This window comes from Barbus barbus, assembly GCF_936440315.1.
Source record: "Barbus barbus genome assembly, chromosome: 28".
NCBI classification, from domain to species: domain Eukaryota; kingdom Metazoa; phylum Chordata; class Actinopteri; order Cypriniformes; family Cyprinidae; genus Barbus; species Barbus barbus.
The window spans coordinates 26,220,767-26,246,152 of NC_136756.1; the positions used below are offsets into that span (position 1 = coordinate 26,220,767).

General features: G+C 37.7%; 2 protein-coding genes across 2 annotated transcripts; both read left to right on the forward strand.

Moving 5' to 3' along the window:
- The first annotated feature begins 39 nt into the window (after positions 1-39).
- Positions 40-10,295, forward strand: LOC306848443 (methyl-CpG-binding protein 2-like). The gene is made up of 3 exons (XM_079382994.1): positions 40-197; positions 4,344-4,706; positions 6,224-10,295. Exons 1-3 carry the CDS (start codon positions 166-168, stop codon positions 7,452-7,454), a joined length of 1,626 nt encoding a protein of 541 aa, XP_079239120.1. The 5' UTR covers positions 40-165; the 3' UTR covers positions 7,455-10,295.
- Positions 10,296-13,472: 3,177 nt separating this feature from the next.
- LOC306848444 (interleukin-1 receptor-associated kinase 1-like) lies at positions 13,473-24,483 on the forward strand. Its single transcript, XM_079382995.1, has 14 exons — positions 13,473-13,737; positions 14,445-14,612; positions 15,775-15,888; positions 16,003-16,079; positions 16,272-16,457; positions 16,583-16,647; positions 17,783-17,897; positions 18,481-18,593; positions 19,741-19,948; positions 20,621-20,689; positions 20,770-20,994; positions 21,877-22,321; positions 22,429-22,548; positions 23,782-24,483. The coding sequence occupies exons 1-14, from the start codon at positions 13,626-13,628 to the stop codon at positions 23,880-23,882; spliced, it is 2,118 nt and encodes a 705-aa protein (XP_079239121.1). The 5' UTR covers positions 13,473-13,625; the 3' UTR covers positions 23,883-24,483.
- The last annotated feature ends 903 nt before the right edge of the window (positions 24,484-25,386 follow it).

Sequence of the window (25,386 nt, forward strand, 5' to 3'; positions counted from 1 at the left end):
GCTCTCGCGAGAACGCACGCGCTACCCCCTTTCCCTTCCACCCCACCTCTCGCGAGATCTCGCGTCCGAAGGACGGTGTTGTGTTAGAGGGAGTGGGAGAGGAGGGTGAGGGGTACCCACAAAGATGTTGCGTGATTTTTTGGAAATTTATTTATTTAAATAAAAATGTCCGCCGCAGAGAGCGGAGAGGAGAGACTGTAAGTGTGAATCGCATCCATTCCCATTGTCAGGCGTCGCGAGCGGCGATGGCGTCGGTTTTGATCGTCGCTGTGATATTTTGTCAGGCAGGCGCAGCTGAGGGAAATGTTAGCCGCGCTAGCCCGCGAAGGCGTTGAGAATACGTCACTCGCATTTCTCCCGCTCTTTTTCCACGATCCGCGGACACTTTGTGCGGCACGCGTTAGTCCGGTGTCGTTTTCTGACGTTACTTCAAAAACTCTCCTGAAATCTGGAGCTGCCTGGGGGTTTGGACGCACACATGTTTTGTTTTGCTGATATTCGCGCGAATGTTACGGCGCTCCTGTGTTGTTTAATTCCAAAGCGCTCGCTAGCTGTCAAAAACAGCAGACTGAAGTAAGTTAGCTCGCTTGTGGCGCTGCAGGACAAGGCAGGGGACCGAAATGAGATTTGCTCCAGATAGAACTGCCTGTCCTGTTGTGGAAAGGATTGCCTAAGTGCTTAGAAATGAGGTTAAGATGCGTTTTAGTCCAGTGCAATGCTGTTGTGCTCTGTAGGTAGCTCTGCATCATCAGGTAACGTTACCGAGTTGGCCAGTGTGCTATTTCTCTGCCTAATATCACTGCGTGCGTGCGTTTCTGTGTTGTTATTGCTGCTCGTTTTGCCCCTGCAGCATGCAAACCATGTAACTCCAGGTGCAAAACACACTGTTGTGCTTCTCGCATCATTGAAATATAGATAATCAGCTTGCTTTAGCAATGCACAAGGCACTCCCATGTGAGAGCAGGCTGGTGATATTGTTGAGCTGACTTCCGGTAGCCAGCTAACGGATCTAGCAGCATCATATTTGTCTGTATGTGTGTGTGGTCGACCGCAGGGGGATTTGCACGAACTGAGTGACATGCAAGACAATGCTTCATGTCTTCTACTTGTCTCGAAGGCTCAACTTGCATCCTGTGCAACTTCTTCCTGTGTTGCATGCTCCATGAATTCATTGCAAGGGCAGGTACTGGCTAAATTAAACAATTTGTTTGCCAGCCATGGAATATTTTATATCTTAACTCAAACAGGTTATTATTTTGATCAGTTATGAATTTCATTAGGTCACTAAAATGTTGTTTTGAAATGTACTGGAAGTATTTTTTATTTTATTTTTTAAATCCGAAACTGCTAGTAAATTTTTACAAAATGTTTCAGAAAATGGCAAGTAACACTGAATTAAGCTTTACATTTTAAAGTAGAAAAACTGAAAGAATATGTTCTTGTAAAACGGTCTCTAATAATCTGTATTTTACCACATTACAGTGGGGCAAATTTTCAACATCGTGAGTCAAAAGGAAGTTCAAATAAACACCGTTACCATCTCTCCATCTCTAGTTTTCTGGCGTCTTTTCAAAGACGGTTGTTCATTATGGTTAAGCATGGTCCTTGATTGTCAAACATGGCATAATAATTGTTCATATTTGATAAGGTTGCCTAAGAGGAGCTGTCTAATGCACATATTCATTGATTTCCAGCTGAGGTTCAAGGCCTTCGCCACCTCCTACGTAGTACTAAATTGAACAGTCAATGTTCACAATAAAAACTTAATTATTACCAATACCAATTAGCTTTCATTATGGTTCTTTAATTGAGTTGCCCCCAACAAAGTTGTGGCTTAAAGAAAACTTATGACATGCTGGTGTTCATTTGTGTTGATCTCATAAATGGGTAGTTCATGCTTAAGGTCAGATCTATAAATTATTCCATGGCTAACAAACAGAATATCCCATCTACGCCACATGATCCAGTATCTCCCCCAGCAATAATTTCATGGAGCATGCTGTACATGATACAGTTGTAAATTAATAAATGTGAATGCATAAGCTTAAGTTAAAAATAATGTATTATGTAAATAAGGGAAATTGTACATATTGGGTCATGTGACTGGACTTTTAATAACGTAATTGTCTTCAACTCATTTTAGATGGTCCTGCAGTGTGCATCATTTTACAAATATTGATGAAATACAAATATTCCATGCAGTTGCATGCATAACATATATGCAAAATATATTAAGAAAAGGGTTTTGCATGTCACATTGCAGGACGTGAACTTGCCAAAAATGTTTTATGTCAGAATTGGCATAAATGTTCTGCTAAAGCGATGAACTGATGCAGGTTTTGCCTAAAATTATACTTATTAACAAAGTAATTGTAGAAATGCATATTCAAGACACTTGCTCTTCAAAAGATATAAATCAAGAACTCAAGTGAATATCTGTGGAAGTTTGCTTGGCTTTATTAGTTAAAACACTCGAAGTTCATTACTTATTTTAAGAGTGTTTTATTTAAAAGTCAAGCGGAAACCACTTTTTTTTAGTTTTAATATTATTTGATCCTGACTGCTTGAAGGAGTCTTTATCTCATGCTGTCAGTCCTCTTTTATGTGTCACCAAGCATTTAAATCATTTTAAAGGGTTGCCAGACACTCAATATAACTACTCATCCTATGAAACGTGATGCAATTGTTTTAAAAAATGTGACAGAATTGTTGATTTTAAGCAAAACAGCATTACATTCTAAATGATGCTCATTGCAGAATATATCTATATATGGATTTAAGCAGCTTGAGACTTGAGGATTTTATTTTTCAATGATTTGTGAGAGTGAGCGGTCACTGCAGAACTATTTTGCCGCGATTTCCATTTCTATATAAATGTTTTGGATCATTGTGGATAGCATAGTTTTTTACTGTGAATTTCACTGTTTAACTAGAACCCATGTTAAATTAGTTTATATTAAGCAACTTTTAAAAAGGACGTTTTCGCTGACTTTTACAGAAGCATATTTGATATGATCGCTTAACAGTCTTTGAGCTCTTGAAAGGTTTATATGTTATAGTTAAAAATCAAGTCCTCTGGTGAAAATGTGATTTATGTTTTAAGTTTTAAAACCTGTGAAATTGCATTGTGGGAAATGCTACTCCACATTGTTAGCTCACGGTTTATAGTGCAGATGAAATATTCTAGCTATACTTCACATGCATACTAAGTGCAGCATGTATAGTATAAGTTGGCTAAATAGAATTCAGATATGCATCTTCGTTTGCAATATAGCATGATAATGTGCTAAAATTGAATACCGTCTTTTTTAACTTGTGTGCTTCTAAGGTGTGGTAACTCTTGTTTATGTAATGAAATGTGTTAGCGACTATTTTTGCAGACTGTTAGTCATTGTTGAGGGAGTGTAACATAAAAGAACAAAGTAACTATTTGATTCAGCTTTATGTACCTGGTTTGTGGATGTGTTCAACGCTTGAGTTTGCCTTCTGAATTTCAACACAGTACTGTTATCAAAAGTGACAGCATTTGAGCTTAAAACATGTGGGATCTGTTACAGTCTCCACCCTGGTAGAGTAACTAAATGCTAAGAAAATCTAAAAAATGTGTCTTTTAATTCAGCCTGGCTGTGAAAGTTTTGCCAACTGAAGAAAAAGTTCAAAATAAGTAGGTAGCATGTTTTGGTTAGTTATTTTTTCACCTTTAAATCTGTTTTTCTTTGCTGTCGATATGGAAATGAAGTTTGTTTCATTGTGATCTGATGTTTTTATGGGTGAAATATTGTGACCACCTTGACAAAAACATATGTTTTTAGAGTAATCTGCCAATTAAGTTGATCATTGTGTAAAAGTGACAAAGAGTTTGTTGTCGCCTTGAGGGACAGGCCACAGACAAGCGGGAAATTCATCTGCCCTCTGAAGACACAATGATTCAACCTCCACGTCAAGGTTTTGCTTGATACGGGTGTCTCGACACCTCCAGGGTGGTTTCCGTGAGCCTGTAAGCAGAGTAGAAATCAAATTGAACGTGTTTCTCTCCTCAGGTTTCACATGACTCCTAAAGATGTTAAGATGCGAATTGCATCAGTTTATTCGGTTAACCGAGTTTTATGCTAATACAAATTCAGGCCACATCTCGCCTGCTCGTTGGTGGTATTAAATAGAGCTTGTGTGATCTGAAAATGAGCATGCTTTGATGCCAAAATATTGAATTTACGGTGGCAAACGTGCAGCAATTCTGTTCAGTTTAAAAAAAAATACATTTAGACAAACGCTTGACTTGAATACGGACCTGTAAGACTGTCATCCTGTCTCAGTGTGCCACTTATTTCTTGTGTTGTCAGCAGAGGTGAGGACAAGAATGAAGACCAGGAGGGCTCAAAAGACAAGACGCAGAAGCAGAAGAAATACAAAAGGGAACGGCAAGATGTGGAAAAACTTGAGGCCACAGTGTCCGTTCCTCCGCCCCTTCTTACGCAGGGGGATGTTGGACAACAGACGGAGGCAGGGAAGTCTGAACCCGTTGACCCTGAAGTTGGAGCTGCTCTCAGCGCTCCAGAATCTTCCGCATCGGCCAAGCAGCGGCGTTCCATCATTCGGGACAGAGGCCCACTGTATGACGACCCTTCACTGCCTCAAGGTTGGACGCGCAAGCTGAAACAGCGCAAGTCGGGGCGATCCGCTGGAAAATTTGATGTCTACCTGATCAAGTTAGTACAAGTTGCAGGAAGTTAGTGCTTTTTTGAGAGCAACTGTGATGATATTTGTTTCGTAATGCTGCGTCCAAATGACACACATGCAACAAATCAATCATTATGAAAGTTAAATTATTGTGTTTGGAGAGTCTTTGACTGCTGATTGAAAGGGACGGCATAACCTTTTAACACTGGAAGTACCAGTTAGGCCCTCATTCAATATGCTATATTCCCCATTTACATATGTTTACATATATCATGTATTATTTATTTGAATCTTATATACTTCTGTCCCTTACGTCAAAGCCAGCTTTTTAAATAATCTTTTATTCCTCACCATATTTATATGTAGTTTTAACATGTGAAATTGTTTCGGCCTATACAAAGTCAGTTTTATGGTGATGTTTTGAGTAAGAAACTTTCCCATTTTATTATCATTGAAGTCTGAAGGTCCGTTAACACTGATAAAGAGACAGTTTTAATAATCATTCTAAATTTAAAAGAATAGCAGAGTCCACACCAGAGCTACAACTTTAATGATAACAGCACAGAGGATCAATATAGTTGCAATCATTTCCAAAATGATTTTTTTTCTAGCTAATGAGTGAGAAAAACATAGACAGCCAATCAGAATCCACTCTGCTTTACAGAGCTCGAGCATTTAAAGTGGCAGACGACATAAATGCAGCTTATAATAAACAGAGCGTTGTTGTGTGCTGGTGTGGACGCTAATATAGTTATCATTCTTGATATGAACGGCCTTTTAATCATGGATTCATGGCTGATTTGTCTGAGGTGGTGTGTCACTTTCAGTGTAAGCCAACCTTGTGTAACAGGTCCCAGCAGCATTTGAAACATGATATAACAAGTCAGTGGTTGTTCAATAAAATAAATTACAAGTATAGAAAGAGAGTTGTGCATTTACACTGGTCGGGGTCACAGAGATTTGTGTTTTAGAGCCGAATGTGGATTGATTTATATGATTTGTTTTATGGCTAAATAGTTCAGTGTTACGAAGTGCATTGTTCTGCCAAACAATTTGACATAATGAATAGGGGTGCATGCTGTTCAACACTGATTGATGTGTCATGAGTCCCACTGTTTTTTTTCTTTGATTTCATTTTATTCTTATTAAAAGGTGCTTAATAAAAATAAATGTGATATCAAAGAAAATATTTGTATTTGGACTATGAGTTTGTATGATTTACTTCCCATAATGGACTTTTTTTCTTTTATTTCATTTTATTAAAGGGTGCTTAATAAGAAAAAATGTGAAATCAAAGAATATTTGCATTTGGACTACGGTTTGTATGATTTACTTCCCAGTCCCATAATGGATTTTGTTCTTCTTTTATTTCATTTTATTAAAGGGTGCTTAATAAGAATAAAAGTGGAATTCAAGAAAATATTTATATTTGATTTACAAATTCAAATTTAGTGCACGCAAACTTTCTCAAACTCTCAAATTATTTTCTCAAAATTACAGTCATCAATTTGTATAATACAAAATATATTGTTTTTGTTTTTTTCAGCCCAGAAGGGAAAGCCTTCCGTTCCAAAGTGGAGCTCATGGCGTACTTCCAAAAGGTGGGCGATACCACCACAGATCCCAATGACTTTGACTTCACAGTCACGGGCCGCGGGAGCCCCTCTCGCAGAGAAAAGAGACCGCCAAAGAAGCCTAAAGTGGTTAAACCCTCTGGTCGCGGGAGGGGGCGGCCAAAAGGCAGTGGCAAGGTACGGCAGGCCACGGAAGGGGTGGCTGTAAAGCGTGTCATAGAAAAGAGTCCAGGAAAACTCCTCGTAAAAATGCCCTTTGTGGCCCCCAAAACTGAACCAGGGGCTCCAGTGGGGCAAGCGTCAGTTGCCAAAGTGCGCCGAGGCCGCAAGCGGAAATCGGAAAAGGAACCGCTGAGTACGCCCAAAAAACGTGGCCGCAAGCCAGCAGCCGCTTCGCAGTCGGCGGTGGGGACGGGCTCAGCCGCCGCGTACGCCGCCGCAGCCATCCTCACCGCCGAGGCCAAGAAAAAAGCTCTGAAGGAGTCTTCCGTAAAGCCTGTTCAGGAGAGGGCGCTTCCCATCAAGAAACGCAAAACTCGAGAGACTTTAGAGGAGTTGGAAGGATCCACCGCCGCTTCCACGACGGAGACGTTCGCACCGGTGATAGCAAAACGACTGACTGCATCAACTGTGACCCCTACAGGGGAGGAGGTAGAAACGGGACAGAAGTCTCACAAGCATCCCGGCCGGAAGCACAAAGAGGCGTCCACAGATCCGGGGAACGGCAGCAGCAGCAGCAGCGGCGGGACAGCAACCAGCGGCAGCGGACCAAAGAGTCACAAGAAGAGAGATCAGCGAGGGCAGCACTTTAAACACCACCACCATCATCACCACCACCAACACCACCATCTGCAGGGCATGCCACCCTCCACCTACACTCCGCAGGCTCACCAGCTCTCCATGGGTCACTCCACGCAAGGGGGGCCGCCTGCGACCACGGAGAACGAACCCCAGGACTTGAGCACCTCCAGGCCCAAAGCGGAGCATGTGGCCTGCAAGGAGGAAGCCAGAACTGATAGCTCCTCAAGCAGGGACGCTCAGAACGCAAGCAAGATGGCCTCCTCTGACCTGAGAGGGCAGCAGACGACCGTGACGGGGGACGGCAAGGAGCTGAGAGACATTGTTCCTCCCTCCGCCGTTCCGAGGCCGAGCCGAGAGGAAACGGTCGAGTCCCGGACACCAGTGAGCGAGCCAGTGAGCTGACTGACTAAGTGACTGATCGGCAGTGGCTTTGCGTGCGAAGAGTCGGAGGCGGTCGCGGCGAGACGAGTGATTTTTCGTTCTTTTTTACTGAGGAAAAAAAGAAAAAGGAAACAAAAATATACAAAAAATGTAAACGTACTTAAACAAAAGGCAGCTGTTGTGTCTCGTTCTCTCTGTGGGTTGGACGCGGGGCGATAATTCTCTTTGCTTCCGGATGAATTCTCTACTAAACTTTTTCTTTACGGTTTCCTTTTATTTCCCACTATATATTTCTATTAGTATATCTTAGCACTCACCTAAACCAGTTATTCCTTTGTCAGAGCTTGTAGGAAGTAGAAACACACTCAAGTGGTAATGGATGCACAAGTCACATGCCATAGTTGTCGTAAAGCGAAACTTTCCGATCAAAAATGCTCTCGAAAGTACTAAAAAGCCTCATAGTCATGTCATCTCAACCCTAGCAAAAAGGTGTCCTATCAGTGTGTTCTTCCTTTTGTGTCTAAAATGAAGGGGCAAGTCTGATGGCAAGCTGAAGAAAAAAGGGCCACATTTCCGATCTTTCCATTTGAGTCGGACGCAGCTGTTGCAGCATCCTCACCTTTGAAATAAGACGCTAGCTTAACTCCGACAGAAAAGAACTTCCTAGTTGTGGGTTCGTGCCAAGCTGACATTTCCAGCCTGTTGGCCTGTGAAGATCAATTGAATTTGGAAGTAGTATTTCCTTTGAGTTGTTGGTATTTTAAGCGCACATGTCTATTAACTATCAGTAGTTTTGTTAACCTAATCACCTGTTTCGACGGTGCCTGAGAAAATGCGACTAGAGCGGAAAGCTCTATTTTTCATTTTCTCCGGTGGGGAAGATAAAGCACAAATGTATCTGTTAGGAAATATTGAAAGCACAGTCCAGTGTAGCATCTGGAGTAGATGTCAACTCGCGTAAAAGAATATGAGAAAAGGAATTTGTTATGTTTACCTGCTTTTTTTCCCATGAAGTACAATTTAAAGTGTGGCCTTGTGTTCTTGCGACACAAATCCCTAACAAAAAGCAAAAAAAAAAGCATACCGTTTCAAATGATGTAGCTTTTGGTTTTATTGTGTGTGGTTATAGACTAATCCCATAGAGCTGCTGTTCTAAAAATGATTCTGATGGGAAAGTTAATAGATGGCTATATTTATATAATGTCTTGTCAGGCTGTAGCTGTGTCAAATGCATGGGTTGCTGATGTTTGCGTGCTTTGCGTGCTATTTATTACAGTACTCTGACATTGTCTTTCTTGTACATAAAGCCAGGTTCAGCACTAACGATGAGGGTCAAACATTATAGATACGTAAATATTTTGAATTATGAAACATTACTTGGCAACAAATGAAAGAAAAACTTGCATACATTGTACAAGACCATGCACTCATGAATAGTTCTATTAGTTTTCTAAAGCCTACTTTTTCAAAATGACAGAGAACATTTGCAATCAGAAAGGAGGACACCAAATCACGGCTCCGTGCGTGAAGTTGTTAGAGATTGGACATACTAAAGATGTCTTAGTAATTAATTTGATTGTACCTTAGGGATGAAACGTAATCCTAAAGCAATTCTGAACCAAAACTGAGGAAGTTCTTCTTTGTTGATTGTCAAATCGATTAGGATTTTCCAGAAACTTTACAGCACTTTTTCTGTTTCATTTTTGTTTCTTCTTCTAGATGAATTGCACCTTACTTTTAAAACACCTTCACAGAATCGAATATTGGAATTGTGAGAAGCCTACCAATTTATTTGCATATATTTTTCTGGTTAGCCTTGCACAGACTTGTTTCATGTCCGGAGGTTGTATAGAATAGAATGCATGTTCAGTGTCTTTATAAAGAGCCATTCTTCTTTTTCTGGAAAAATATCCCATATTTACCAAATTATCGTGTATAAAGTCTACATTTCACTAATAATAGTGTTGGGCCAGAGTCCACCTTGTCAGGGCCGAGTCGAGTCAAAGTCCTTAGTCAATTGAGTTTGAGCGGGAAACCGTTTTTAATGTCTTGTTATCTTAATTTTATGTTGTTACTTATTTTTTATCTATCATGTTACACATGACGTGGATTCGACTGTACTCAGTAAAGGTCTGAAATGTCATAATCCGTATCGAGTTCCACCCGAGTGCATCCAAGTCTGAGTTCATTCATAATTGCAGTTCGAGTCCAAGTATAACGTCTCTAACTTAAAGTATTTGAGATCACATATTTATGGCCAGTAATGAGATGACAAAGGCAGTTAGTAAATGTCCTGATGTTTGAATGTTACATGCAACTCTGTGTGCTTGTCTAATCTAATAGAAATAAATCAAATGAAAATAAATATATATAAACATTAAATCCAAACCATACAATTTCAGTGATCATGTATAAAACCAATTATTACAGACTTCTGGGTCTGATTTTATCACAGATTATAATTTTGTATTTGTCAGTAATTGCTGTTTTGAGTGAGAGGAGTTGCTCTTTTTTTTCTCTGCAAAGTATTGTGTTCAGTCTTGTTTATGTATCTTATCTTGTGTATCGATCTTATACATTCACGGTTATTGTGGCTCGGGTGACATAAATGCTGAAAAATATGTACAACTAAACCTTAATCAGAGTCACAACACTCAGCACTTGTTAAATCTTTTTGTCTGGTAGTTCATCTAGAGTAGGGTGTTGCTTTTGATACTTGCTGTCATTTAGGGGTTCAGTTGCATGCGATAGAGAACTTACCGGTCCTTTTTTTCCCAAGTGTGTGTTTTAGAGTAGACTCGTTATCTGGAATCTTTAATATTATTTTGTTGTCGCTAAATGTCTGATTAAATTACGATCGTCAATCACGAGGAGCATTGCATATTTATTTTCCCCTTAAGTCTTATTAAGATTGAAAGCGTCTCCATTCTCTTCCTCCAGCCTCCCGCTCCCTCGACCCTCACGGGGAAGAGGCACAGAGAATAAAAGAGCGTTTCCGCTCCGAACAAGGGCTATGTAATCATTTCAAGTAGTCAAAAGCAGATGAAGGAAATGGATTTTTAAGACAGAGGAACACACGGTCTGGTCCTCGCTGCAAGAGCCAACTCAGTTAATTGCTTGAGGGCAAACAGGAGACTTTAAGTGTTAAAGTCAAACACCACCGGCTCACCCTCTGTCCTCGGCAGAGTTCGAGCGCTCACTTAACCGGCGGCTGACGTTGTGACCTGTCTGCGGTGAACGTCTCCCTGGTCTGACTAAATTCGGGCGGGAGATGGGAGGTAGACGAATGGATTCCTCAGCAAGCACATTTCTCAGTTACAGGTTCAGAACAGTAGCGAAGGAACGAAACCTCCAGACATGAATTGAAGTTACGACTCAACTCTCGACTCACAAGCTGCATCAGTCTGGCTGAAACAGAAAAGGTAGTGCCTTTATTTTTGGGAGACTTACTAAGGTGGTAGAAGTGACCTTTGATTCTAAAGAAACACCTTTACCCCAATGAAGCAACGTGGAAGGTGAATTTACTCAAATGCTTGGATTTTATTTGGTCATTTTTCATAGGTAGAACATGCACTGGTGTGTGTGTTGTAACTAGGGTTTGATTGTTGTTCATTTTTCTTTCTTTTCTTTCATCGGCTGGGCATTTGTGTCCACCTAGAAATGATGTATTGTTAAGAACCCTCTGCTTTATGAACTTCTTGCCTTTTGTAGCGCTCAAAGCCCACTGACAAAAATGGAGCCCTACAAATGGGTAAAGACCGAATAAGAAGATTACTTTTATTATTTATATATGTTGGTTTGTTTTATTTCCTTGTTTGTTTGGGTTGTTTGTGCCTCTGGCAGTGAAATATGCTTTGGAATGTCCTTGTGTCCCTGTAGCCAAAAATACATGCTATTTACGTGAACATGTATCAATATGCATGATTGCCATTAGAAGATAGGACATTGCTTGCCCTTTACTATTATATATATAAGATGTTTTCAAACAGCACTCAAAGAGCTGAGCCCAACCACGCCAACCGAATCCGAAGGGTTTCATGAGGTCTAAAATACTGAATGTGTTCTGTTTAATGAAGGTTGTGCACTTCGGTCTGTTTAATATGAACAGATTTCTTTCATTGAAGTATTTTTTGATTTAACTGATGGTAGCTGAGTTTGGGCTTCAAACACCACTCCTTGCAGTGGCTAGAGTAATTTTGTAGATTTCTGTGTTAGATTTATTTTTATTAGTAGTATTTTTATTTTTTTCCAATTATAAATCCAACTTTGAAAATAGACCGTTTTATCTTCATAGCAATAGTACGATAGTATACCCAGCAGATCGGATGAGTTTTCTCCTCTAGTACGTCTCTGATTTGTGTAACAGTAGGACTGAAGTAAAAGAAACGTACCCTTACGACTAAAATGCAGCACTTTGAATCGTGCAAGGAGGATAATTTCAAGTCAAATGAAACAGAAGTTAAACTATAAGAAATAGATTCCAGTTCCACCGTGGTAGAAAGTTCATGGTCTATTTAACATAGTCTTGTGCCTTGAAGTTTCAGTAATAGAATTTATCTTTATACTGTAGTTGTATTTTTATTCCGAGTCCTGTGTTTGCCTCTTGTTGGTATTCAGTGCTTTGGATGTATTAAGGATTTATAGAAGATCAAGAATATGTTTGCCTTGCTTTATTTTCTTAATTGAGGAGAAAAAAAAGGATAACATTAGGGAGATGTACTTGGGCAATATTGACGATGTAAAAAGCTATAGGATTTTGATGTTTTTTCATCCCTGATATGTTGAATGTTTCACATATTATTAAGTAACGTGTGTTTGTTGGGAAATATTCTCCATTTTAACATGACCATAAAAAAACACACTTGGCCTCAAACATAATCTTCCAATCACATTACATTTTATGACAAAAAAAACCTTCAACCTTGACCGGAAGGGCAACGCGTCTGAGATCTGCACTTTATAAAGTATGTTTCCCGGCAGGACACCCATTAACTTTTTGTATGTATTTTTTACCTTTGTCCAAAGCTGTTTTGTTTTCATATTATTTTTTAATTTAGTTTTAAATAAAAGGGATGGGTAGTATGTATCTAAAAAAAAAAATATGTTATTTTAACCAAACAATCCTACAGACTAAGTCCTTGCCTTCCTGAAAGTGAAAAGTATAGTTTGTGTCTACTTTTATAGTACTGTGTTACTGTATCATTTGTTTGCCGTATGTAACAGATACACAATAGTAAACAACATTTACCTGCTCTCTGTCTAAAACATTTATTTGACTCGCATCACAAACAAAACAATGTTCGTGTTGTTTCCTTATTGTGAAATGAATCAGTTTTTATTCATCATCAGGGTTTTAGCTATAATTTAAGAATGTTAGGAAAAACTTAAAAACAAGGAAAAGTACTGATGGCTGTAATCTGGACGGCAAAATCAACGTTTCAGTTTCACTCTGAGGTTTAAAACAATGCTTGTTGCTCATACTTTACATTACGTTCACGTAGTAATCTCATGTTTTGATACAAATGCAACTTTGTCTGGCATATTGCATCACTTTAAATTTTTGAGCAAATGCCTCAAAATACAAAAACAGCACTTCATATCTGGACAGTGACATTTATCCTATTACTAAATGTTGAAAAAAGGAAGTGGAAGATGTGAGTAAGATAGACGTGATGGAGAAGGAATTCATGAACTCAACTACTATGGTGAAAGTGATGGCTATGAATATTAATAAATGTAATGTGACGTTGGCCTCTGCACGTAGATTTCAATTACCATCCATCCTAAATTCTGTGATTTTAGTCATTTTCAATACTATTTAGGGTGGACAGTATGTACAGTGTTGGGTAGTAACTGTAATATTACTTTTGAAAGGAGTAACTAGTAATGAGTAATATATTACATTCTTTGAGTAACTAGCCCAACACTGATTGGGACGCAGGGGAAGACTATGGTGGCTCATGAATATTAATGAGATGACGCAACGGCTTAAAGATGACGCAATAAGTATTCATGAGATGCACGGTTTGTGACGGCTGTGGTGATGAGTCAAAGTAAAAGGAAAAAAAGACCACTGACACAAGTGACAGCCACAAGCAGGAAACTCCCGCGTTCAAGGACCACGTAAAACAATATCAGCTCTGATTTAAAAGATTAATACAGCAAAGAAGACAAAGATAAGGTCAGGGAAAAATGTCTGGAGCGGAGTTTGACGGGGAGTTTCTGTACAACTTACCCGCGTCTGTTATGAATCACTTTACACGGGTTATGGACTCACTTTCACACTCAGACTGGATGTTATTCGGTAAGAATTATGTATTTGTGTTTATGTTTTTATTAGGGTGATGTTGTAGTAATTTATTTCAATCTTAACTCGAACCCCAGAGGATTTGTTGATTAGCACACTAGCTAACTCGCTTAGCCATCTGAGCGGGGACGTCAAAAGTTACGTTTTTGTTTAGTTTGTGAAATATTTCTTTCTTACAGCCATGGTTTATTTACTTATAGTTGTGAATAAAGTTTGTAATGATATTTGCGTGGTTATTCGAATGTAACTTATTTGAGGGAACTACAAAAGTTTCGCTGTATGTCAGGATTGTTGCCCTGGCCTGATGACCGATGACACTGGAGTAGATAAAGGGGTAAATAATGAATAATCTGTTTTAAAAGTTCAGCGATGCACGTGGACCACTGGGATTGTTGGGGTTTATTTTGTGTCCATTGATTCAGGTGAGATGCTGAGATTTATTCAAATCACAGCTCCTTTTCAATAGGGAATCGTGGGATTGGAAATTAGTGTGCTGTTTGTGTGATGCCAATGTTGTCCTTTTATCCAGGTAACTGGAGAATGTCAGCTACGACTTTCTACACAGTCATAATAATGATTCTTCATGAAGTTTTAGAATGAATGATTTGGAGCTGAATATCATATTAAATTAGGATGTTTTTACTGTAGTAACTAAAGTATTTTGGTGGAAACCAAGCTAAAACTGCTTTAAATGTCCATTGCAGCTTCACAGGTAATATTGGACCAGACCGAACTACGCCTTTTGGAGCAAAGCCCCAGACGGACAGATAACCTGATGCACAAATGGGGCTGTCGCAACGGGACGGTTGGAGAACTGCTGAAGATTCTTGAGGGCTTGCAGTGGTTTAGGGCCCGTGATATCATCCTTGAATGTATGTTTGCTTTCTGTATTGTGTCTTGTCATTTACTTGCGTCTGTTGTCTCTACCACATCTCATGCCCTAACCAGCCAGGTTGTCAGGTGGGTTTTGTGGTTGTCGTGAAACTTGCTTGATAGTCTTGATTCAGGCACTTTATTGACAAGTAACATTTAAGTTGTGCAGAAACACAATGCTGTCAGATGTGGCAGATTTCTGCTTTGATCACACATGCTTATTTGTTTCAGTTTCTGTTCTCTGATCACTAGAGGCTGTCAGAATTACAGCTACAAGCAAATACGTTCTCCTCTGATATCTACTGAAAAAAAAAATCAACAGCTAATTAGGATTGTTATTTGATCTTAAGTCCAAAATTACCTTATTTGCTTTGTTAAAACACGTTTACATTTCATTTTGCCTGATTCATCAGTGCATGTTTGTTTCAAAGAAAAAAGTGCTTATAATCTTTCATCAAAATTCAACAATTTGCATATATAATGCAGATAAATTTGTTATATAGGCTCGTTTAAAGCAATTACAATTACACAGCTTTTATCACAATATTTTCTTAAAATTCACTACTTTTGTTTTAAAAGTGACGTGACAAACGGCCAAGTATGGTGACCCATACTCTGAATTCGTGCTCTGCATTTACCCATCCAAAGTGCACACACACCCGGAGCAGTATGAGATTGTGTTTTATCAGATTTTAAGATTGTGTTTTATCAGATTGACATGGCTAACAGTATATATTAGAACTGACATAAGGGAGAGATGGTACTTTAGTTGATCTATAAACTTGCTGTTGGCAAATGGCAATAATCTCAAAATAGCCTAATATCTGCCGATAAATGACTCCGTCTTATATATCAGATTGTCATCAGTAATAATATTAGTAATATTGTTCTTGTTAACTAAATCTAATAAGTGATCAAACTAAATTTGGTTACTAAAATAAATCAGAAATATATGTTTTTGATAGAAACATTTAAATTTTTTTAAATCAGAATTAGAACTGTTCCCATGATGAAATGTTAAAACTGAAAAGAAAAAAATAAATTAAACTAAATAGAAAAATGTATATATTTCAGTTTTATGATTTACTTTTGTGCAGACACTGCATGTTATTATATTTGGATAATAAATCCATTAATGTACTTTTGCATGTATATTCACAGGCAGGCGTATGCGGCAGTTTCGTTCAGAGCAGCAGCCACCTTCAGCGGTGCCACCAGACCCTGAATGTAAAAGCAGTACAGCCACCTTTGTCAAAGAGTCTCTCCTTGTCCCTGGTAATGTTTTATTAAGTTCAGTGATTGCATCTGTCGAACATGATATTCCTTTTAAAAATGCAAGTTGACTGCTTCAGAATATCAGTGGTAAAAATGGTCATTTTGCTTTTCCAGAAGTCAGGCCTCTACCCAAGCCTAGCCCCCCACCGCCTGATCTGGACTCTATGGATTCAAGAGTTTCAAATATAAAGGTGCTTCATTTGATTAAAAAAAATAAAAAATTCAGCCATTAAAACAGCTAAAAGAAAAAACTTGCTAGGTTTGACCACTCACTGTTTTTATTGTGCTGGTGAGGCATTAGTCAGCATGACTCTTCCTTTAGCCATCATGTTTTTCTTCCTTCCAGTTTCTTAATCCATTGACACATTTGTGTCTGTTCATAGTACCCGTGTGCGAACCATGTGGATCCCCCTCCTCTTTCCTCTACTGCAATGAGCTGGCCGTTTGAGGAAATCCAGATTGGCACATGCAACTTTTCCCCGTGCAAGCAGATTGGAGAAGGAGGTTTCGGGCACGTATATAAAGCTGTGATGAGAAACACTGAATTTGCTGTGAAGAAGCTGAAAGAGGTATTAGACGGGAACTAACAAAGCAAACAATTATGATTTTGGCCGTTCTGTTATTGAGTCATTCAGTTTGTTTCCTAAGCATCCGTGTTTTTTCTCTTTCTCTTTCATGTGGGTGTTTGGAGCAGGACTCCCATTTGGATTGGAATGTTGTGAAGGAAAGTTTCAGGACGGAAGTAGAAAAATTATCACAGTAAGAAACTGTCTGTCCATCCTCTGCTCCCGTGGCTTATGCTTCCTGTTCTCGGGCCTTAAATCTGTCCTTCCTGTTTTGTCTTAAAAGAATAGTTCACCCAAAAATAATAAAATTGCTGAAAATTTACTGACCCTCAGGTCATCCAAAATATAGATAATTTTGTTTGCTCATCAGAACAGATTTGGAGAAATTGAGCATTACATCACTTGCTCACCAGTGAATCCTCTGCAGGGTGCCGTCTGAATTAACAGCCCAAACAGCTGATATAAACATCACGAAAATCTACAATATAAGTAATCCACACCACTCCAGTCCATCAATTAATGTCTTGTAAAAGTGAAAAGCTGTGCGTTTGTAAGAAATAAATCTGTCATTCCTCTAACCATAATATAACTTACTCCATTGAAGAAGTTGTCTTGTCCGAATCAAGAGCGAAATATGCACAGATTGCACAGGCTTACAAGTGAGAACGGTCCAAAATAAATTTTAAACAAATATGTAAGTGGATTTTGATGTGAGAGGACAAAAGGGGATGGACTCTTTCACTGGAGGAAGCGTTAATATAGATTATGGCCAAAGTGACTATTTAAAGTTAAAACACCTTAATGGTGGATTTGTTTCTTACAAACAAGCATCTGATGTACCGGAGTGGTGTGGATTATTGTGATGTTTTTATCAGCTGTTTGGACTCTCATTCTGACGGCACCCATTCACTGCAGAGCATCCATTGGTCAGCAATGATGTAATGCTAAATTTCTCCAATTTTTATTAATTTTTTTATTTATTCATTGTTATTGTATGAACTATTCCTTTAATTAGCTTCTATCAGTCTGGCTGTGATTTTATTTGTTTGTTCAGCAGAAGCGCAGAATGGGACTTACCCGCTTGAAATTTCCATAGCTCTTTATGCACCACGCCTCTTCATGACCCAAAAGTGAATGTCTACAGCACACCCTCCAAAAACTTTTGTGTGGTTAGTTGTCACTCTTTTGTCTCTTAATTAGGTCATTTTTTTTCTGACACTTCAGCCTTCTCAAGCTTTGCTTCCTTCAGCTACTGTAATGCTCTTGTTAAATGTTATGCAATATAATCTAAAGCTACACGGCTTTTCATTAGGCTCTTTCTTACACAGATACAGACATCCCAACATAATGGACTTTGTTGGCTACAGTATAGAAGGACAAACTTATTGTTTAATATATGGTTATATGCCCAAGGGCTCTTTAGAGGACCTGCTTCGATGTGAGGTGAGTTACCACTCTTGCTTGACAATACGGGATCTGCATCAGTGTTTAGTATGCTATTCAAAGAATAGCTCACTCAGAATGAAACTTATGGTCATTTGCATGCCCTCATGTTGTTTCCAAATGTGCATGACATTATTCTAAGTGAGATATTTTGAGGAAAGGCCCTGTTTGCTCTTTTTATTTGCATTGAAAGTGAATGGGGACAGAGCTGTCGAGCCCAAAAATAATTTGTATGACTCATAGGTTAAGAGTTCTGAAGTTGTACGATAGAATGAAATTTAAATAGTTTTTCCACTAAAAGGTAGTTTTGTCTAACCTGGCTTTCAAATCTCATTTGAGGGCCTGCATGTACAACTATAATGAATCATAACTTGTGCAGAGTTTGACGTCATTGTGATGACAACGTCAATGATGATGAAAAACAATATCAATAAAAAGATATGGCATGAGTCACTGGCCTCACAAGTCAGAATATGAACTTCCATGCTACTTTAGTGGTGCTTTTTATTATTTTTGTGTCTTGCTTTTATGCACTATCATTGTAAGTAAATAAGCCCTCAAAACGGTCACTTGTTTCTTTCAGGACAGTATCGCCCTCTCTTGGTCACAGCGTGTAAATGTGTTGCTGGGCACTGCCAAAGCTATTCAGTACCTGCATTCTTGTTCACCTGCACTTATCCATGGAGATATCAAGAGGTGAGTGCGAGAACATGTAAAGCACATGTACACTGGCATCCAAATGTTTTGGGTCTGTAAGATTTTTCTTTTTCTGACAGAATTAATACTTCTATTTAGCAAAGACATTTTATAATGTTACAAAAAAAAATCAAATAAATGCTGTTCCTTCATACTTCTGTTCATCAAAGAATCCTGAAAAATGTGTCATCATTATTATGAAAATAGAAAGCAGCACAACTGTTTTTAACACCGATATTAAAAATAAATGTTTCTTTAGTGGCAAATCAGAACATTTGAATGATTTCTGAAGAATCCAGCTTTCATCAAAGTTCAGCTTTGCATCACAGGAATACATTACATTTTAAGAAATATTCAAATGGAAAATTGTGTAAAAAAAAATTACTGTTTTTACTGTAATTTTCATCAAATAACTGCAGCCTTGGTGAGGAAAAAGAAGAGGCTTTCAAAAACACACAAAAAAATCTTACCAACCCTAAACTTAAGAAAGGTAAAGTAGATTTAGTCTCTAAGTGAACTCGTTGAATCTCCAGTATTTGATAGGGATAAACTTGAATGCTTGGGAGGGACAGCAATGACGATTATGAAATAACTTTGTGATTAATTAAAATTAGAGACATTAAGTCACTGACAAACCAACTAGTCACTAATTTTAGATGCATCTTTGAATTCACATCACACATTACCGAAAGTTTTCTCTGGTAAAAGCCAAACGTCAGTCCCAGCTTGAGCTTCTGACAATCACACTGTTGTTACATAAATTGCAGGAATCATATTGACCCAAATGACTTCACAACTACATCTCTCAGGACCTCAGATTAGTTGATGGAATGAAAGTTTTCATGGATGCAGATTCGTTCTCCACTGGTATCTTTAATGCCGTGTGAGTGCAGCTAATTGCACCCATTATGTTTTTTTATAAAACCTGCAATCACTGCAAAGAACCTTTACATTGGGATGACTTTGGAACTGGTGCTGCTAAAACTTCATCACCCGAAAAAGGGTCAGAATTCATGCTTGGATTTAGGAACATTTCACCACTACACTATCCAGCACTACAATTTTCCTTTTTGCTGAATATATTGTTCCGCTTGGACATGCATGTTAATCATTAGGGTACCAACCAGTCATGTTCCCTCTGTTACAGCTCTAACATCCTTTTAGGGGACCACCTGGAGCCCAAACTGGGGGACTTTGGATTGGCCCGTTTTTGTCGGAACCCCAACAAAACCCCAGGCAAGACGTCCACCGTGGCTCAAACTGCTACGGTCCGGGGAACTCTCGCATACCTCCCAGAAGAATATCTGAAGGATGGACAGCTGGGAGTGGAGATCGACATCTACAGCTTTGGAGTGGTGAGATGCATCTCAGATGCAAAAATCTGAATAACGCCAATAAGATTTTAACTTGGATTGTATGTTCATCATTCTCACCAACAAAATTATTTTACAATAATGTATACACGTTATATTAGAGTGACAGTGTGAGAAAAGTAAATGGCCAATGTAAAGACTTTGATTCACTCAAAGAGGTCTGAGTTTGGTTTTTAAGGAACCCATCCTTAATTATATTTGCTTCAGGGTTTTTTGGGGGGGGGGTTTTGTGTGTGTGATGTTTACTGCTTGTAACTGGGCTTGGCAGTATAGCTAAAAAAAAATTTATCTCACTATTTTTCCATATTTTGAAAACATTTAATATATAAAAAAAATTGTATTTGCTCTCGAAAAAATTTAAAAAGGTGGTGTTTTTTTTTTTGTTCTGCATGAAGAGACACAAAATGACAATTTAAAAATCATATGTACTTAAAGGTATTAAAAAACACAAATATGCAGAGCATTTGAAAGCAGACATGATTTAATTCAGACAAAAAAGCCTGTATAAGCAAAGCATTATCACAATATTTCCTAATTTTATATCTTCAGCAGAGATATCACTACAATATTTGATTGATCACCCATTCTTACCGCAAAGGTCTTTCAGTTTTCCATATTTGATGAAGTAACACTCCAGTTTCTCTCGTACCGCAGGTCATGCTAGAGGTACTTACTGGACGCCAGGCTCTGGAGGTCAATGGCCAATCCAAAACTGTTTATTTGGTAAGAAGAGCTGAAGTCATATTTTACTCACATATGTTAGTGTAGAGTTGGCTGGTGGTTAAACCTGTTATTTCTCACAGAAAGATCTAGTAAAAGAGGAGGAAGACGACGGAAGAAGCTTCAGCAAAGGGAAGCACTCGCGGGAGCTGTCCTATGCTTACGCAGCGGAGAACATCTGCAGGAAACATCTGGATCCTCGACTTATGAATAAAGACACACCTTCCCCTCATGGATCAATGGAAATCTCTCAGCTGGCATGTCAATGTTTAGATCGACGGCGGAAGAAGAGACCCCGCATGACGGAAGTAGGAGCTTGATCAATTCAAATGCTTGTTTGTTTACTATATTATGATTTTAGTAATGTGTTTCTGTTAAATTGATCATGTCATGATGATGATGACAAATCCTTTTTTTTTTTTTCTTTAATTTTGTACAGTAAAAATTGAATTACTGTTCAATATGAATACATTTATTAAATTGATCAAGTCACTAAAGTAATTTATATTGTCAAAAAATGTTGTATTCATCAAAGAATTCTGACAAAAAAAGTATCACAGATTCCACAGAAATATGAAGCAGCACATCTGTTTTTAATGATGATGATAATAAGAAATGTTTCTTGTGCAACAAATCAGCATATTGGAATGATTTCTGTAGGAACATGACACTGAAGACTGGAGAAATGATGCTGAAAATTCAGCTTTGCATCGCAGAAATAAATTACAATTTAAAATATATTCAAATAGAAACGTTATTTTAAATTGCAATAATATTTCACAGTATTAAATGCAGCCTTGGTGAGACATTAAAAAATAAATAAAATCCTGTAATAAAATCAAGTCTTACTGATCCTAAACTTTTAAACGGTCTTGTAAATGTAATATTATTTTCAGAACTAAAAAGAGCATTTCTTCAAGTTATTAAATATTAAAGGATGGAGCGATTTAAAACAATTGCACCTGACAACAAACATGTGAAGGGGGTGTTTCTTAAAGGCACAGGATCAGCATCCAAAAACAGAAAGTTCCATTCAAATGGAGAGAGTGGTCACAAAAACTGAATTATTACTACGAGTGAACATCAGGAAAAAAAAAATACGATTATTAAAAACAGTAATACCCCTTTATAATATTATGTTTAGTTGGAATTATCAGGTTTATTCTGGTGTTTTATTTTGGTGTTTATAGGTGTTCAAAGCACTTCAAGATGTGCATTTAGGCTTGAAGACCTCTGGCAGATCAACCACGGTCAGATTGTCTCCCGTATCATCTCATCCATCCACCCCTGAGCCCCTGCGCTCCGACAGCAGCTCCCTGGACTCTCTCACCCATCAGTTCTCCAAACTCCGCCCTCAAGAGGACACGTACCCCTGCCTTGACAAGACTGTCTTTCCCACCTTGACCTCTGTCGTGACTCAGTCTAGCTGCTCAAAGTCAGAGGTGAAAGATGAATCATGGGCTTCACAGTCCTCTGGTATGCCGTGTGAATCGGATGAGAGTCAAGGCTTTTCTCAGTACTTGACAAATCACTGTAGCAGAGCTCAGGCGACGTCATGTGGGGCCTGTGGCATTCAGAGCACTAAAACAAGTGGTTCTTCAGTGGAAAACTCATCACAGTCCAGTCCCAATGAAGGTAACAAGATTGTTTGTTATTAAAATGGGTAGATCATAAATAGTTAAGAGCCTTTTTCTGTATGTATGGGATTATAACTTTCTAGTTGGCCCTGTCTGAATTTACAGATTTTTCTGACAAGAAAGTGTATGTCAATCCTGTGAGGCAACGAATGGTCCAAAAAATGGAGCTTTATGATGAGGGAAGGATTTTAACTTCTGATCTGCTGTCATCAGGCACCTCATTATGTAAGTGTCCAAAGCAACTATAACTGGATGACGTTACTGTTTACAACAGCTGAGCTGAAAATTGCCCATATAGAGTAGTCATAGATCCTGTATCTGCTCGATCTTATTGCCCTTTGGCTGATGTCTGGAGATTTGCTTTTAAGGCATTGCTCAAGTCACAAATACTCAGTTTTCACATTCAAAGTGCAACTGGGGTGACAAGTACAAGACCCCCATATTCTATCAGGACCCAATAAGCATGTCTGCATTTTTATTTAGTTATTTGTAAATGTGATGATTTTTTCATCACTATGATACCAAGGTTATTATAGTTGACATGAAATAAATTTGAACCGAAATAAGATAATCTATACAAAAACTTAAATTGATTTGATTTCAGCAACATTTCTCATTTTCACTTAAGCAAGGCAAGGAAAGTCACGATTATTTATGTAGCTCATTTCATACACAATGGTTATTAAAAATAAAAAATAATCACAACAATAAACGCAAGGAATTACAATTTTTTAAATGATTTAAAAATTTGATTTCAAATTAATTAAAACAGTTAAGAATAAAAGATTTTAACTTATCTTAGTTTATCTTGATGTATTAAATAAAACTAACACTAATAATAAATTAAAAATAATGAAAAGACGTTTCAAATGGAAAATAAAGAAAACTAATAAAAATGACAAATCACACAACAAAACATTAGCTAAATTTAAAATGAAATATAAACCCAATAAAAACTACACTAATATCTGAATTATGCTAAAACAACCCTGTCTGATAGACATCCGACAAATTCAATGGAATAAATGTGAAACAAGAACCTATATATCGTCACTGTAAACCACTTTATAATAAATTTCATTAGCATTAACAAACATTATACCGTGCTTAACGGACAATTAGATCTGCAGAGCTGCTCAGTTATCATTTTAAAGGCCAATTCCCACAAACGGATGCAGACCAAGGCCTACGTTCACCAGATTACAATGTCACTTCTCAGACATTCGAAGACCCGACAAATGCAGTCAACATGTTCAATCAGTGAAAACAAGAGGTGTAACACACTGATTAGACAAAACCCCACAAATGTGTCAGTTGTCTGCTTCTGTCGGTGCATTATTTAATATTGAGTTAAAAACATACAAGAGGATCTTTCCTAAATGTGTCAACAGAAAATTGCAGTGCTTGTTTATTTGAATCAATAATATAGTATATTTGTGTTTTTCTATTATTTTGTAGACCGGGAGGAGATGAATGCTGAAACAAGGGAGCCAGAAGAGAGTGATGAGTTTGCAAGTGAGACATCTGGCATCAATATGCAGTCTCCTGCTGCTGTTTAACACTGCCCAATGTTTGGAGGAAGGAACCCAGCAAATATGTTGTTAAAATATTCTATGAAATATTCACATGGTACTTCTTTTACGGTTATGGTAGAGAAAATACCTTCATAAATACCTCGGCCAAAGCGGCAGATGAATAATCTTTTTTTATGGTAATAGCAAGTGAAATTAAGAAAGCTGTAGTTATGAACCTGTGAATCTTGACTGACAAGCCAAAGAAATATAAAAGTGCATAATTTATTGTTATACGCCTGTTATTTTGGCGATCGAATGTCTGTCTGTTGCTTGTTGTTTTTGGCTTAGTTCTTGGCAGCATATTGTTTTTTATAACGTAATATCAAGTTTACTTGTATGAGAGTACTATTTAACATTAATGACTAATCTATTTCTATGGTACTAACTGCTGATTGTTACATACCTTAAATTAAACATTTAACCTGTGCAATCTTCATTATGCATGTTGGATTTGTTTTAGATTACTGCAATGCAAAAGCAGTTTTATTAAGTGAAATAAATATTGTGCCATTAATTCCACCACCCCTAATGTAAAGTTACTGTTTTTGTTCGACAAGGAGACAAGTGTCATTGAAGAATAAACTTTAAAAAGGACAAAATAAAAACTTAAAAGCTAAAATTACAACTTTTACAAAACCTTTTCTGAAAAGCTAAATTCTATCTATCTACCTATATATATATATATACACACACACACACTACCGTTCAAAAGTTTGGGATCAGTAAGATTTTTAATGAAGCTTCTTATGCTCATCTAGGCTGTATTTATTATTGTAATATTGGTTTTCTGTTTTAATATACTTTAAAATGTAATTTATTCTTGTGATGAAAAGCTGAATTTTCAGCATAATTTCTCCAGTCTTCAGTCACATGACCCTTCAGAAATCATTTAATACGCTGATTTATTATCAATGCTGGAAACAGTTGTGCTGCTTAATTAATCTTTGAAAGTGACGTGTGATACTTTTTTCAGGATTCTTTGATGAATAAAAAGTAAAAAAAAAAACATATATATACACACCCACAGGTATCTGTATATATATATATATGCAAAAACAACAGAGCATAGCTACACTAGGCCACATGTGAATCTAATCCTATTGTTACAGTAATAAACTGTAAAATTTGGGTATAATTTATGACATTCATAAAGCATACCACATCAATAAAAGATTCATCTTCCAAACGTTTGATCAATCCAGCAGATTTGCAGGCCCGAAATATAGTTCAATTATAGTTACATAAAACATTTATTTAAAATACTGAATTATGTCTTCGTATAACGTTACTCTTATATTTTATGGATAAAGAATCAACATTACATAAATGAAAATATGTCATCCGACAACATTACAAACAATATGGTTTCCAGAAAGAAAAAAGCAGGCAGTGATTGGACCCTTGTTTCGAAACCAATAAGTCATATATGGCCAGAAAATATATGAGATACACAGAACAGAAAATATGTGCGCGTACACAGAACAGAAAA